At 40.3% G+C, this 12,038-nt stretch overlaps 1 protein-coding gene across 1 annotated transcript in view; it reads left to right on the plus strand.

Moving 5' to 3' along the window:
* kcnq3 (potassium voltage-gated channel, KQT-like subfamily, member 3) overlaps window positions 1-11,084 on the plus strand; it is a 133,153-nt gene extending 122,069 nt beyond the window's left edge. Inside the window, exon 16 of the mRNA XM_051953914.1 lies at window positions 54-11,084. Coding sequence (XP_051809874.1) covers window positions 54-749 — 696 coding nt within the window. The 3' untranslated portion in view covers window positions 750-11,084. The remainder of the gene's footprint in view (window positions 1-53) is intronic.
* Window positions 11,085-12,038: the final 954 nt, after the last annotated feature.

A 12,038-nucleotide genomic window follows, 5' to 3' on the forward strand; every position in this document is an offset into this window, starting at 1 on the left:
ATCCTAAAAAAATTCAAGTTCAAGTGTTGCTGTTTTCAAACAATTCATCTCAGGTGGAGGACATGGAGAAGAAGTTGGACTTCCTGGTGGACATGCACATCCAGCACACTGAGCACCTGCAGGTGGACTCCACCGGCGGCGCCCAGATGACCCTGGAGACCTGCGATCCTACGGGGAACGGTGGGATCCGACGGGTTTTCTTCAACTACGCCGAGGCGTTCCCACACTTGTCGTTCCAGGTGCCTGTCAGCAAGGGCAACCCATTTTATGGCAGAGGACGGGGAGGCAGGGAGGGTCCTGGGCTGGCCGGAGGAGTCCCGGTACCTCCGGATCAACCGCCGCCGTCTCGCCTCCACCAAGCTCCAGGCGCCATCCCCACCTACACCGAACGTCCCACAGTGCTGCCCATCAGCTCACTGCAGGATCTGTCGGTGGGGCTGGGCAGGACCACAGGGGGGCGGGGGGCCGACTCGCCGCTCTCCATGCTGTCGGTGAACCACGAGGAGCTGGAGCGCTCGCCCAGCGGCTTCAGCATCTCCGGGGAGCGGGAGGGCGAGGAAGGGGGCGGCCTGTCGATGGGGGCCGGGATGGCGACCGGGGACGCCAGCTGGACGAGACCCCGGCCGAGCTACCTGGCGGAGGGCGAGACGGACACGGACACGGACCCCTTCACACCCAGCGGGGGGCCGCTGCCGCTCTCCTCCACCGGGGAGGGATTCGGGGACGCCATCTGGAACACGCCGCCTTGAGAGGAAGCGTGTTCGTCTGTTAAATCCACGACTCAGACCTTAAATCCAACCCATGCCTCTAAACCCAAATCACTGGGTCAAAGCCAAACCTCCGGACCGAACCTTTGGGGGGAAGGGCGACTCTGATCCGCCTCGATGCTGCAAGGTCACAAGGGAGGTCTCCGACCTTCGGGGGTCTCATCAACCGACGGCGGTCCAGACAGAGCCATGGCACTGAGACTGCCCAGAAAAAAGGGAAAGCAGACCGTTTGTAAAGTAAAACTCTGTACAGCGCACTCTTCGCAGAAACTTAGCTGACATAAAAAAGAACATGAATATACATACTATATACACCCAAAGCTTTATCGCTGCAAAGCCAACCGCACTGCATGTGACGCATGCGATTTTTAGTGTAGACACTGCAAAGTTCAGGATATCAGGAAACAGAAAAAGAGATTGAATGGATACATATACTTGCTATGCCATTTTGTAACACTTATTTTTTTATATGAATACATTTCCATTGTTTCTTGCATGGTTTGCATGACGATGCACCATTCTAGGGGTGACGTTAGAGGCTGATACTGGAACCAAAAGTCTCCTGTCTCTTTGTGTTGTTTGCTGAGTGTGTGTTTGTGTGAATGCGACAGAGAAGGAGGGATTTGGGGAACAAAACACTGGTTAGTCTCTGGCGGTCGTGTTTCACCGTTTTCGTCGTCGGAGTGTCGGCTCTCGTCGTTTCGGCTCTCGTCGTTTCGTTTTCACACCACTGTGCTCTTTTACGTCACCACTTTATGCATTCAGACTCTCCACTTGAAAAAGAAAAATGGTGAAAAATTCGAAACACTAAATCTCTGCTGCTTTGTTGGCACATGAATTCAGGGATATAGACCGACTGCTGAGCATCGCTTGAAAAGAACTCACAGTTTACAGACATTCACAGAAAATAGTGGCTGAAGTTAAGAACTAACAAGACATCAGCGTTAAATTAAGCAGGACGGGTTTGTCCCAGTACCTACACTTGAGGGAAAACAGTTTGCTGAACATGTATTTGATGCACCTAAACAAACCAGTGAATCTATGCTAGCTTTTACATAAACGCCACAGATGGTTGTCATGCTGTAAATCCATTATTCTTGATGGGGTTTCGGGTGAAAAATATTGCATAAATTCCAGTTTAAAAGGATAATAACTATAATGTGCACAATTATATCCAACTTGAATTCTGAATATACAGTTAACTGACCTGCATACTTCATTTTATTGTCTTCATTATAATATTAATCTTCTCAATCCCTTCCGATTGGTTCATATTTATTCCCACAAACTTTGTTTTTATCTGTAAGCTTGACAGAATTCTTCATTAATTATTACAAATACCAGAAATCCATCACATATTAACTCGCAAGTGTTGGTACTGGAACAGTTTTTAACCTATATTTTAGGTTTTTCTTTCATTTTTTGCTGTCATTTTACGTTTAATTCCACACATTTTATCGTGCTAATCCTTACCTAATCAGTAGAAGACGACTAGGTTTCTTTCGTAGACATTCCACCGCTGATCCAAGAGGTTCCCTTAGTTAGAACCCCTGAACCACACGGCTCCAAGTGTTTGTGGTGATAAAACTGCCCAGGGAGGAACCTCAGGACTGCATTATAAATACCTGATAATGGTTTTACAGAAGAAGAAGCCTGGTTGTCTCCTACTGAAGCTCTGAGGATCAGCTGATGACTGAGGATCTACACAAACAGATGTTCTGCAGCAGCTCAGTGGAACCATAAAAAATCTGTATTTAGGTGTATTTTAAACTTGTAAAAATGTTCTTAAATATAAAATCAAATAGCAAATACAAGCATTTATGTGATTTCTACTCTCCAGCAGAGGTAACCAACTCTACGGAGCTTCATTTTTTATTTTTTCAATTTCAATTCTGCTGCTTTCTACTCCATAAAAAGTGAAATTCAGTCTTTTTTCCCCAAAAAACTAAAAAGAACTGTGCAATTAAAATGATTATGTTTCAACAGACCTGTCCAGTTAATTGGCAGCAAACTGATTTAAGAATAAAGGTAATTAAAATGCTAATGAAGCAGAGAAATTAAGGGAATTTAGCCACAAATTACTCGTCTCAGTCAGTGAGGTCATCAAAGTCTGCTGTAGGCCTCCACTTCTAAACATAATCCAGCCTTAAATTTACAAAAAACCTTTACAGTTGTCCAACAACACATCTTTATGCTAGTTAATATTTTAGTTTTCATTAAAGCAACTTTAAATCTGATGTATATCGAGTGTCCAGTTTGACAAACTGGGAAGACACGTTGGCGAGCGACTGAAGGTTTCCGGTGAAACATATTATTAAAAATGAAACACAACAAAGCCACAAATGACCACATACTGCAAATAAAAAAGCTTTACAGACGATCACATTTAAGCCTAAGCTGCTTTTTTCTACCTTAGATTTAGGGCGACACTGATACTGAATGTAATATCTGACAACCAACTATATCTACACATGAGAATTATTATAATTCTGATTATTATCACACAGTTATAGCATGTTCAAGCACCTACGGGTTGAAGTTTGCAGACGGGTTTCCACACCAGGCTTCATCAGGGAGAAATATGTCGAAATAAACTGGAATTTAACTGCAACCTTGTGTAGTTTAGACGGGATAATGTGCAATAAGACGTGTTGATCAAACATTAATGCATTGTCTGCAAAGTTGACACTGGATGTATTGGTGCTTTCAGTTCATTAATGAGAATAAAGATGGCTGAAAATGATGTATAATTACCTTTTAAAACTGGTGAATGATGACGGTCATGGCTGAAGGAAGCCTATGCTGACCCATCCATCCACCCCAGCCTCCTCCTTGCACAGATGTTGTGTATTTGTAGCATTGTGCTTTACTTGAACGTCACATCCCACCCCAAAAATAATAGATTAACCCTGGAAACAGAACAATGTAGTGCATTTCTCTTCCTGAAAGCAGCACTGCAGATTGTCCAACCAATGACAACATACTAACCAACCAGTCGACCTGGAAACTGCAGCCTCCCGACCTGACGGAATGAACAATAAAGTGAAACAAGATTAAAAAGCACTTCATATGTTTTATAATGGGAAATACAGCTTGAAATAAGCCAGAATGATCTTTTATGGTCAGGGAATAGTGGCGGTCACGGTTGAAAGAAACCTTTGTTGACCGATCCATCCACCCTGACCTCCTCCTAGTTGTGGTTTTTCAGCATTTGTAACCAAAATGACGGATTAATCATGGAAATTGCTCGACCAATGAGCATTTAGTCAAATGAGAACATGTTACTCAACCAATCCCCCTGGACACTGCAGGTTTAGTGACCAACTCCACCCACCTGGTGCTCCCAGACGGTTGAAACGAGCGCCACCATTCTGTTTTTAGCTCACATTGAAGCCTGGTGTGGCAGTGACCGTCTGTAAAAACCAACGAGGTGAACCAAACCCTTATTATTACGATTATTATCTATTTATCTTATCGTATTCCAGTTATTTACCTTCTGCTCCTGGAAGCCATTGAATTATAAAGACAAACGATGTTGCGATGGCAGCACCACATGTAGATAAACCGATGATATATCCCTGTAGACGTCCATTCATTGTGCCTCTGAAGCAAGAAGCATCACTCAGAATGACTCCATCATTCTCTATTTAGTGTTTCACTTCACGTCACCAAACACAAACCACACGATCTACGAATGTGAGCTCCGTTTCTTTCTGTGGTGCGTCGTCTTATCTATTCATTTATTTATTCATTCATTTAGTTATTTCCTTGTTTTCAAACCAGCGTGGTTTTGCTTTTGTAAAAAAAAAAATAGCCGTTTCGTAGCTTTCGTGGTGCTTTTGGCTCATTGACCTGATTTCAGCTGCACAGAAATGTAAAGTTTGTGAGGTTTTCACGTCTTTGTTTGTTTAGATGTTTTTGTTCTCAGTCGGTGTTCTTGTTCGGTTCGAGTTCGTTTAAACACCAGTGTTTCTGTTGCCTTTCACATCAAGTTCCACATTTACTCACTTTGCTTCCAAATTCAAAATTCCAAGCTTATACCGCTTCCTTTCTAAATTTACCGGCATGGTTTAAGACTATCACTGGAAACAACCACAGTATATAACAGCATATTTATAGTGAAATGGCAAATTACTGTTAAAAACCTTATCGTTTTGTAAATTTAAACAGAAAAAAAAGGTCTTCCAAGACACTGAAGTTCACTGCGAACACAAAACAGAAGCAGTTAAAGAATAAATGGGAATATTTTCAGATTTATTTCAGTAAAAAACAGAAGTTGTTCTTCTCAGGAACTCAGAAGAAGAAAAAAGATGAAACCTCCATTGATGAATCCACTGAACACAGCTTTATTTTAACAAGTCATTCTGTCTGTTACTTAGCCATAAAACTCATTTTCCTTCATTTCTGGATTATTTCACCTGGTTTTGATCCAAATTCACTCTTATTATGGGAGTTTCCTGAAACAAATAAAACTAAATCCCTGAAAAACTGCAGTCGTACCCAATATGTAGAATTAAACAGACCCTCCAGAAAAACGCGATTATGCGATCGCATGAATTCCCACATTAATCACCAAAATGCCGCTGATTATGCGGGGGTCAGTTATTTCCCAAAAGGCCGCATAATCCCCGCAAAACAGCGCATAATTCCCGCAAGAATCTCACATTTCCACGAAAAAAAGAGAAATATGCAGGTCCCCCTTGATTTCACAATTTCCACATAAAATGAGAAAACTATAACCAATATAAATGGAGTTGTGAGTTTTTATGTGACGCCCGGCCTGACGTCATCAGTTCATTCACACACACACTAGAAGCACGAGCTGATGTGGAGCGCGGCACCAGTGTTGCCAACTTAACGACTTTCTCACTAAATCTAGGGACTTTCCAAAGCGTCAAAAGCGACTAGCGACAAATCTAGCGACTTTTTCTGCCGTTTTGGAGACTGACAGGAAAACTTGGATCATTCTGCAGTTACTGTTTTCAACCAGCAGCAGGTGCTGCTGTGAGCTTCTCCCCCTCCCAGAGCACAGGCTGTCAGTCCAGTAACCTGCAGCAGTCCCAGTGTCTGATTAGAGGACTCATCACTCCGCAGCCAGACGGCAGGTGAATCACGCATATTTTTGCATACTTCACAACTTTTCGCATACTTTGCAACTTTCCGCAATTTCCCCACATATAATGGCATAAAAACCCTGCATATTTATTCACATAATCAAGGATTTTAGCCCGCGTTTTTCTGGAGGGTCTAATTTAAGACAACATTTGGTGACTTGTTAAGATGAGTGTGATGAACAACTAGAAAAACTTCTTACAAAGAAGAGTATTTCTAAACTTAATTTCATGAGTTTTGTGACATTTTGTGGGTTTTGTTTGAACATGATGCCGTTTTGTTTACTGGTGAAGGTTTGTGGCCAAACGTTATTCCAACATAGAGCTGCAACTAATGATTATTTTCTCAATTAGTGAATTAGTTGATGGTGAAAAACGTTGATCAAGTCCTTGTTTTGTCCACAGATATTCAGTTCATTGCCACTAAGAAGGAAAGAAACTGGAAAATACTCACATTTAAGAAGATGCAAACAGAGAATTTAGACTTTTTTTTAAAAAAAAGCCTTCTCCAATCGATCAATCAGTCATTAAAGTTGTGTTCAACTAATCGATTGATCGTTGCAGCTCTATTCCAGTGTTGTTTTATTTCCCAAACTTTCTCCAGTGACGCCTTTTTCTGAAACCTCTCCAACACAAACAGACGGTAAACTGACTAAATTACAATATTTGTTTGATGCAAAGAAGCTTTTAAGAGGAAAACAAGAGGTTTTAACTGTGTGTTTACCAGTTTTAAGAAAGAAAAATGGAATCAGTCTGACTTTTTGGCTTTTTAGGAGTTACTGAAAATCAACCTAAGATTCACTTCTGAACTGCGTTTGTAGTTAATCCAAATTATTCTGTAGTTCTGAAGAAAAAATAGTGAAGTCTGACTGCTAGTTTGGTTCAGCGCTGGCGGTTTATTGACGGTTGTTGTCCTCTATGGCTGCCAGTAGTTTTAAAAACCCAACTTCAGACAAAACTTTTCAAAAGAAGTTGAGGAAATTCAGAAGTTTCATGTTGTATCCAGGCAGCAAAAATGCATTTGAGTATTTTAGTTACAATAATGTGGAAATATTACGTCGCTGTAAGTTTAGAATGTCTGGAACCATTTTTCAAAGATTTTAAAATCTACAACCAGCTGAAAAACTTCAAAGCTGAAGAGATTTTCAGTTGAAGACCATTCGGTGTTCTGACAAATCAAACTTTAAAAAAGCCGTTTAGTTGATCTGATTCCTACTTGACATGATTTTTGAGCGGCTCATTCTCAACGTTTCATCTCGTATTTCTTTATTTAGCACCCTGAGGCTTGTTGAAGAGGTTTCAATCCGCTCACTGGAGGATTTAATCATTTACTGTCCTGGTATTTTTGTCTTTCTCTTCTTATTTTGTGGAATCGGTTCCTTATTATGATTGTTTCCCATTAAGGGTTGTAAATCAAAACCCACCATTAGTCCCACTGACCAGGTTAAAGAATGGATAAAGCTCATGTGATGATGTTTTCTGAGTCAGGTTCAGTGATTTTAATGGACATGCACATTCAGTCTGAGTCATGTCTTTCACAAAATCAGAAAACTGTACCTGCACAGGTGTTTGTTTGGTCTTCTGTAGCACAGAAATGAGGCTTCATTTTGTTGGAATCAACCCTTTGTCTGTTTATTTGACAATCAGTTTTTTATTTTCCCACTACAATTCTCCAAAACAAAGCATCTGCTGTGTCCACAAACAGGTGAAATAATGGGTTTGATTGTGATTTTGAACATTATTATACCTTTTAGTATTTAGTTGGGTTGTTTGTTGGTCCTTTTTTTAACTAAAGTGTCACATTCTCCAATGATTTTGACATTTTTCTGGTCTTGCACCAACCCAGTTCTTCGATATTTGCACTCAATGATTTGGTTTCAGCCGCCAAAGGTCTTTAAATGTCCAATTTTTCGGCAGTTTCTTTAAAAAACACAACTCCAAACTGTGTTGCATTCACAGTTTTGTTGGACTCACCTCTGGAATCAGTATTGTGACGCTTTATAGGGACAAAATTGGTTTAACTTGTGTAGCAGCCACTCACACATTGTAATCCTGCAGGAATATGAAAAACATACGACCACATGTCAGCTCCTGAGCACTTCACGGCTTGAATCTGAATCTTTCTCGTCTCTTGAAGCCATAATCTGAAGCATGTCTGTACCTGAAACACCCACAGCTGTTTGTTTGTCGTTCAGTTTCTCTTGTGCGTGATCGATCCTGATTGAAAAGGAGCACTTTACGGCGTCCATGTGGTCCAGAGGGCAGTAGTGCTTGCTGTGATTTGTTCTGTTGGCTGTTCTCATTGTAACTGCAGACCAAGCAATGCACTGACCGGCACATTCTACATAACCTGTAATTTTACGGACATTTTGATTGCTACGAATTATTTGTGCCTTGGCCTTTTACAGTACCCTTCTTTTCGATGTTTACTCTTTCGGTTTCGGTCACGCTTTTCTCGCTACGGCTGCCGAAGCGCTGCACGGAGCTGTCGGTGATATCTGTGAGGACGGCTGCCTTTAATCTGCTCCCATCCTGAAGCAGGAAGCGGCGGCTGTAAAGTCTCTGTCTGCAGGACTTAAAAAGCACCAACAAAGCAAAAGGAGGCGCGCCGAAATCTGCAAGCTCCGAAGTTTCTTCCTGTTTGCCTGATGAGAACTTTGCATTATTAAAACTCTTGCAGATTTCAGTGCATATGAAGCTTTTCCACTCCGAACTCTCATCTGGGTAAGCACAATATTTCCAGAAATGTTTGCAAGTAGCTTCAATTTAAACCGAAAGAAAGAGAAAAAACAAACCGTACATCGACTGAAAGCACAAAACCTCACGATTTAAAGAACACACACGACTATTCTGTCTTCATGGAAGCACTCACTATGTGCTGCAGAACACAAAATGCTTCCAAACTTAGTATTTTTCAGAAAAGGGGGTGAGTGTTAAAGTGTTTACACAGGTTTTTCAGTTAAACTCCTGCTCATACTGCCGTCACCCCTCAATCCAGAATCCATGTTTTAGACTGTCTGGTTTACTGGACAGACTGTTCTTAGATTCTCATTTAGATCTCATCTTTTTATATAAATACTTCACATTTTGTAGCAAAGCAAGCTCTACAAGTCATCAAGGTGAAGACAATTAACAGGCCATATTTATAAAAACCCAGAACGTCTTTTACTCTAGTTCTGTCTCCACCGTTGGTTTTTAATGGTTAGAAACACTTGATTTAGATTTAAAGTAGCCACTGCTGCCAGAGTTTAGCACCACAACATGTTGGGTTTGTTCTTCTGGTTTGTTTTATGCATCCAGAAAACGTTTTATGACCTTCAGGTTAAAAGGAGTAAAGAAGTTTATGGTGTTATGCTTCAATGGTGGAGGCAAGAACAGTACATAGTGAAGAATCAGTCCTTTCTAATGTTTCCCTGTGCATTTACAGAGCTTTCCATTTGACTTGCCTGTTTGTTAGATATCAACAATGGTCTCGGGCACATTTTCAACACATACAAAATAAAACTGCTGCACAATTTAGATTTAATCAGAAACTTAGGAGTAAAATTCTGAAAACAACCGGTTTTCCACTCTACGAACTCATAGGAATCTTGATCTTCATGTAGCTGATGTTCTTGGATTGACATCGTGAAAACCAAAAGGCTGAAAGGCTGGACTAAGGGGTTGTGTTACGTTTATACAATCTTCTACCTGCCCAAGTTCCTGAAATCACCCAGTACTACGACTTGTCTCACAAACCTGTAGAAGTCCTATTTTTATTGGTTCATTTGGTTCAGTAGGATCAACAAAAAAAAGAACTTTTGACTTTAAAGTCTTTGCAGGGACAACCTTTAAACAATAAAAGAATAATATTTACTATTTTCTGCATTCTAGAACTGGAGTTTTACCTGATAAATACATTTCCTGTTATTTTGGCAAACTCTGAGTTGATGTTTTTGGATCAAACAACGTAGAGGAAACCAAAAGACTGAAAGGGTCGACTAAGGGGTTGTTTTATGTTTCTACCATCTTCCACCAGCCCAAGTTCTGTCTGGACGTACAATATTTGCTTTATTTAAACTCGTTCATGCGTCCAGGTTTGTCCATCCGAGAAAGATGCTACTGAGCATGCCCAGTGTGCCCAAAAATGTAGACCATCTGGGAAAGTTCTTCGATCCACTGAGCACCTTTCATGTCTCACAATCTAAAGACACCTTAATGTTATTTACTTATCATAGTTAGCATTTGGTTTGGTTTTTTTTTATCACGGCTTCTTACTTCTTTAACAGAATCTTAAAGTTTCAGTCCGGTTTTCTCATTAGGGGTTGTTCTACGTTTCTACCATCTTCCACCTGCCCAAGCTCCAGTAAAAGTCTTCTTTTTGTTGGTTCATTTTGGTTCCGTAACATCAAGAAAAAGAACTTTGACTTTAAGTTTTTGCAGGGACAACCTTTAAACCCTAAAATAATTGATGACAACATAGGGGAAACCAAAAGACTGAAAGGGTCGACTCAGGGGTTGTTTTATGTTTCTACCATCTTCCACCTGCCGGAGTTCCTGAAATCACACACTTAGTGAGAAAGTCTGGACGTACAGCATTAGTACTTTATTTAAACCTGTTCATGCGTCCAGGATGCTTGTGAGCTGAATATCTGGGAAACTTCTTTGATTCACTGAGCACCTTTCACGTCCCACAGTCTAACGACGCCTTAGCTACCATTTGGAATTTTGAATCATGACTTCTTACTTCTTTAACAGAATCTTAAATATTCAGTTCGGTTTTCTCCTAACTGCCAGAATCTACTTGAAAAGTGCCGAAGACCTGTCCAATCTGTCCTGATGCTGTGATAGAAACTGAACCTGCAGACTGAAGGAGGGGTAAACAAAACAAACGACCACTAAAGCCAAACATCTCTCCACAGATATCACATCCAGCTTCGTGTTTGTCGCCCGGCAGCAGCTTTTTTGGGTCAGAAACAGTTTTGTTGTTCTTAAGTTTCATTTAAGGGAAGTTTGGACAACTTTACACTAGTGGCCTTCAGAGCTGTGCATCATTTTTCTCATTCCAGTTTGACAAAATAAAACAAACTCGCCATTTCTATTCTGTATTAGACCACTTTGAATATTTGGTTTCGATGATATAATATGCAAATGTATTCTTACTTGATTTTTTTATTTTTGTCTTTTCAATTGCACCAGTTATTAATAAAGTATTGAACTGAAAATGGTTGCGTGTCCATTGTGTCTCAATTTCAAACCTCAAATGTCCAAAAAAATTAAATAAACCAAAGTGTTCGCACAGATTAGTTGCAGATATTTTGCATCGCCTTGTTATTTGTCATGTCTCTTTTTGTTTTGTGGTCATTTTGTGTTTCTTTGTGATCGTTTTATGTCCATAGTTAGTCAAATTGTGTTCATTTTTTGGTGGTTTTGTGTCACTTCATAACTGGTTTGACATTTTGATGTAATTTTTACTTCCTTTGTAGATGTGTCTCTTCATACTTGTTTTATGTCTTTGTGGTTTTTATATTATTTTTTGTTGTATTGCAGTTTTGTAGTCATTATATTTCTTCTCAGTCTTTGTTTTGTGTGACTTTGTACTTGTTTTGTGTTTTTTTGTAATCATTTTGTGTCTCCTTGGGTTGTTTTGTGTCTCTTTGTGTCTCTTTGTGGTTGTTATGTGTCTCTTTGTGGTTATTTTGTGTCTCTTTGTGGTTGTTTTGTATCTCTTTGTGGTTGTTTTGTATCTCTTTGTGGTTGTTTTGTGTCTCTGTAGATGTTTTGTGTCTATTTGTGATTTTTTTGTGTCTCTTTGTGGTTGTTTTGTTTCATCCTGGTCAATTTTTCTAATGAAACTGTAGAAACTAACCAACGTTTTTTCCCATCAGTCCATACATTTCCATCAAACCTGACTGAACCTTTATTTTACGTTGCTCATCTTTCTGTCCTTCCTTTTTTTACAACCTCTTCCCACCGTCATGTAAATCCTGTTTTTCCATGTCCTTCTTAATGAACATGAGACTGAAGGCTCGCAGAGGGAGTGTATATCAGTGTCTCTTCATTTTTCACTCATTAGTTCGTGTAATTTCCCTCTCGTTGTAATTATTTGCTTAAAGTCGGTGTATCTGTTCCCTGGAGGCCTCGGTTCTGTTCCCAGGGCCTCTGCAGCCCTGTTTCCTCT

Source organism: Acanthochromis polyacanthus, chromosome 9 (genome assembly GCF_021347895.1).
Source record: "Acanthochromis polyacanthus isolate Apoly-LR-REF ecotype Palm Island chromosome 9, KAUST_Apoly_ChrSc, whole genome shotgun sequence".
Taxonomy (NCBI): Eukaryota; Metazoa; Chordata; class Actinopteri; family Pomacentridae; genus Acanthochromis; species Acanthochromis polyacanthus.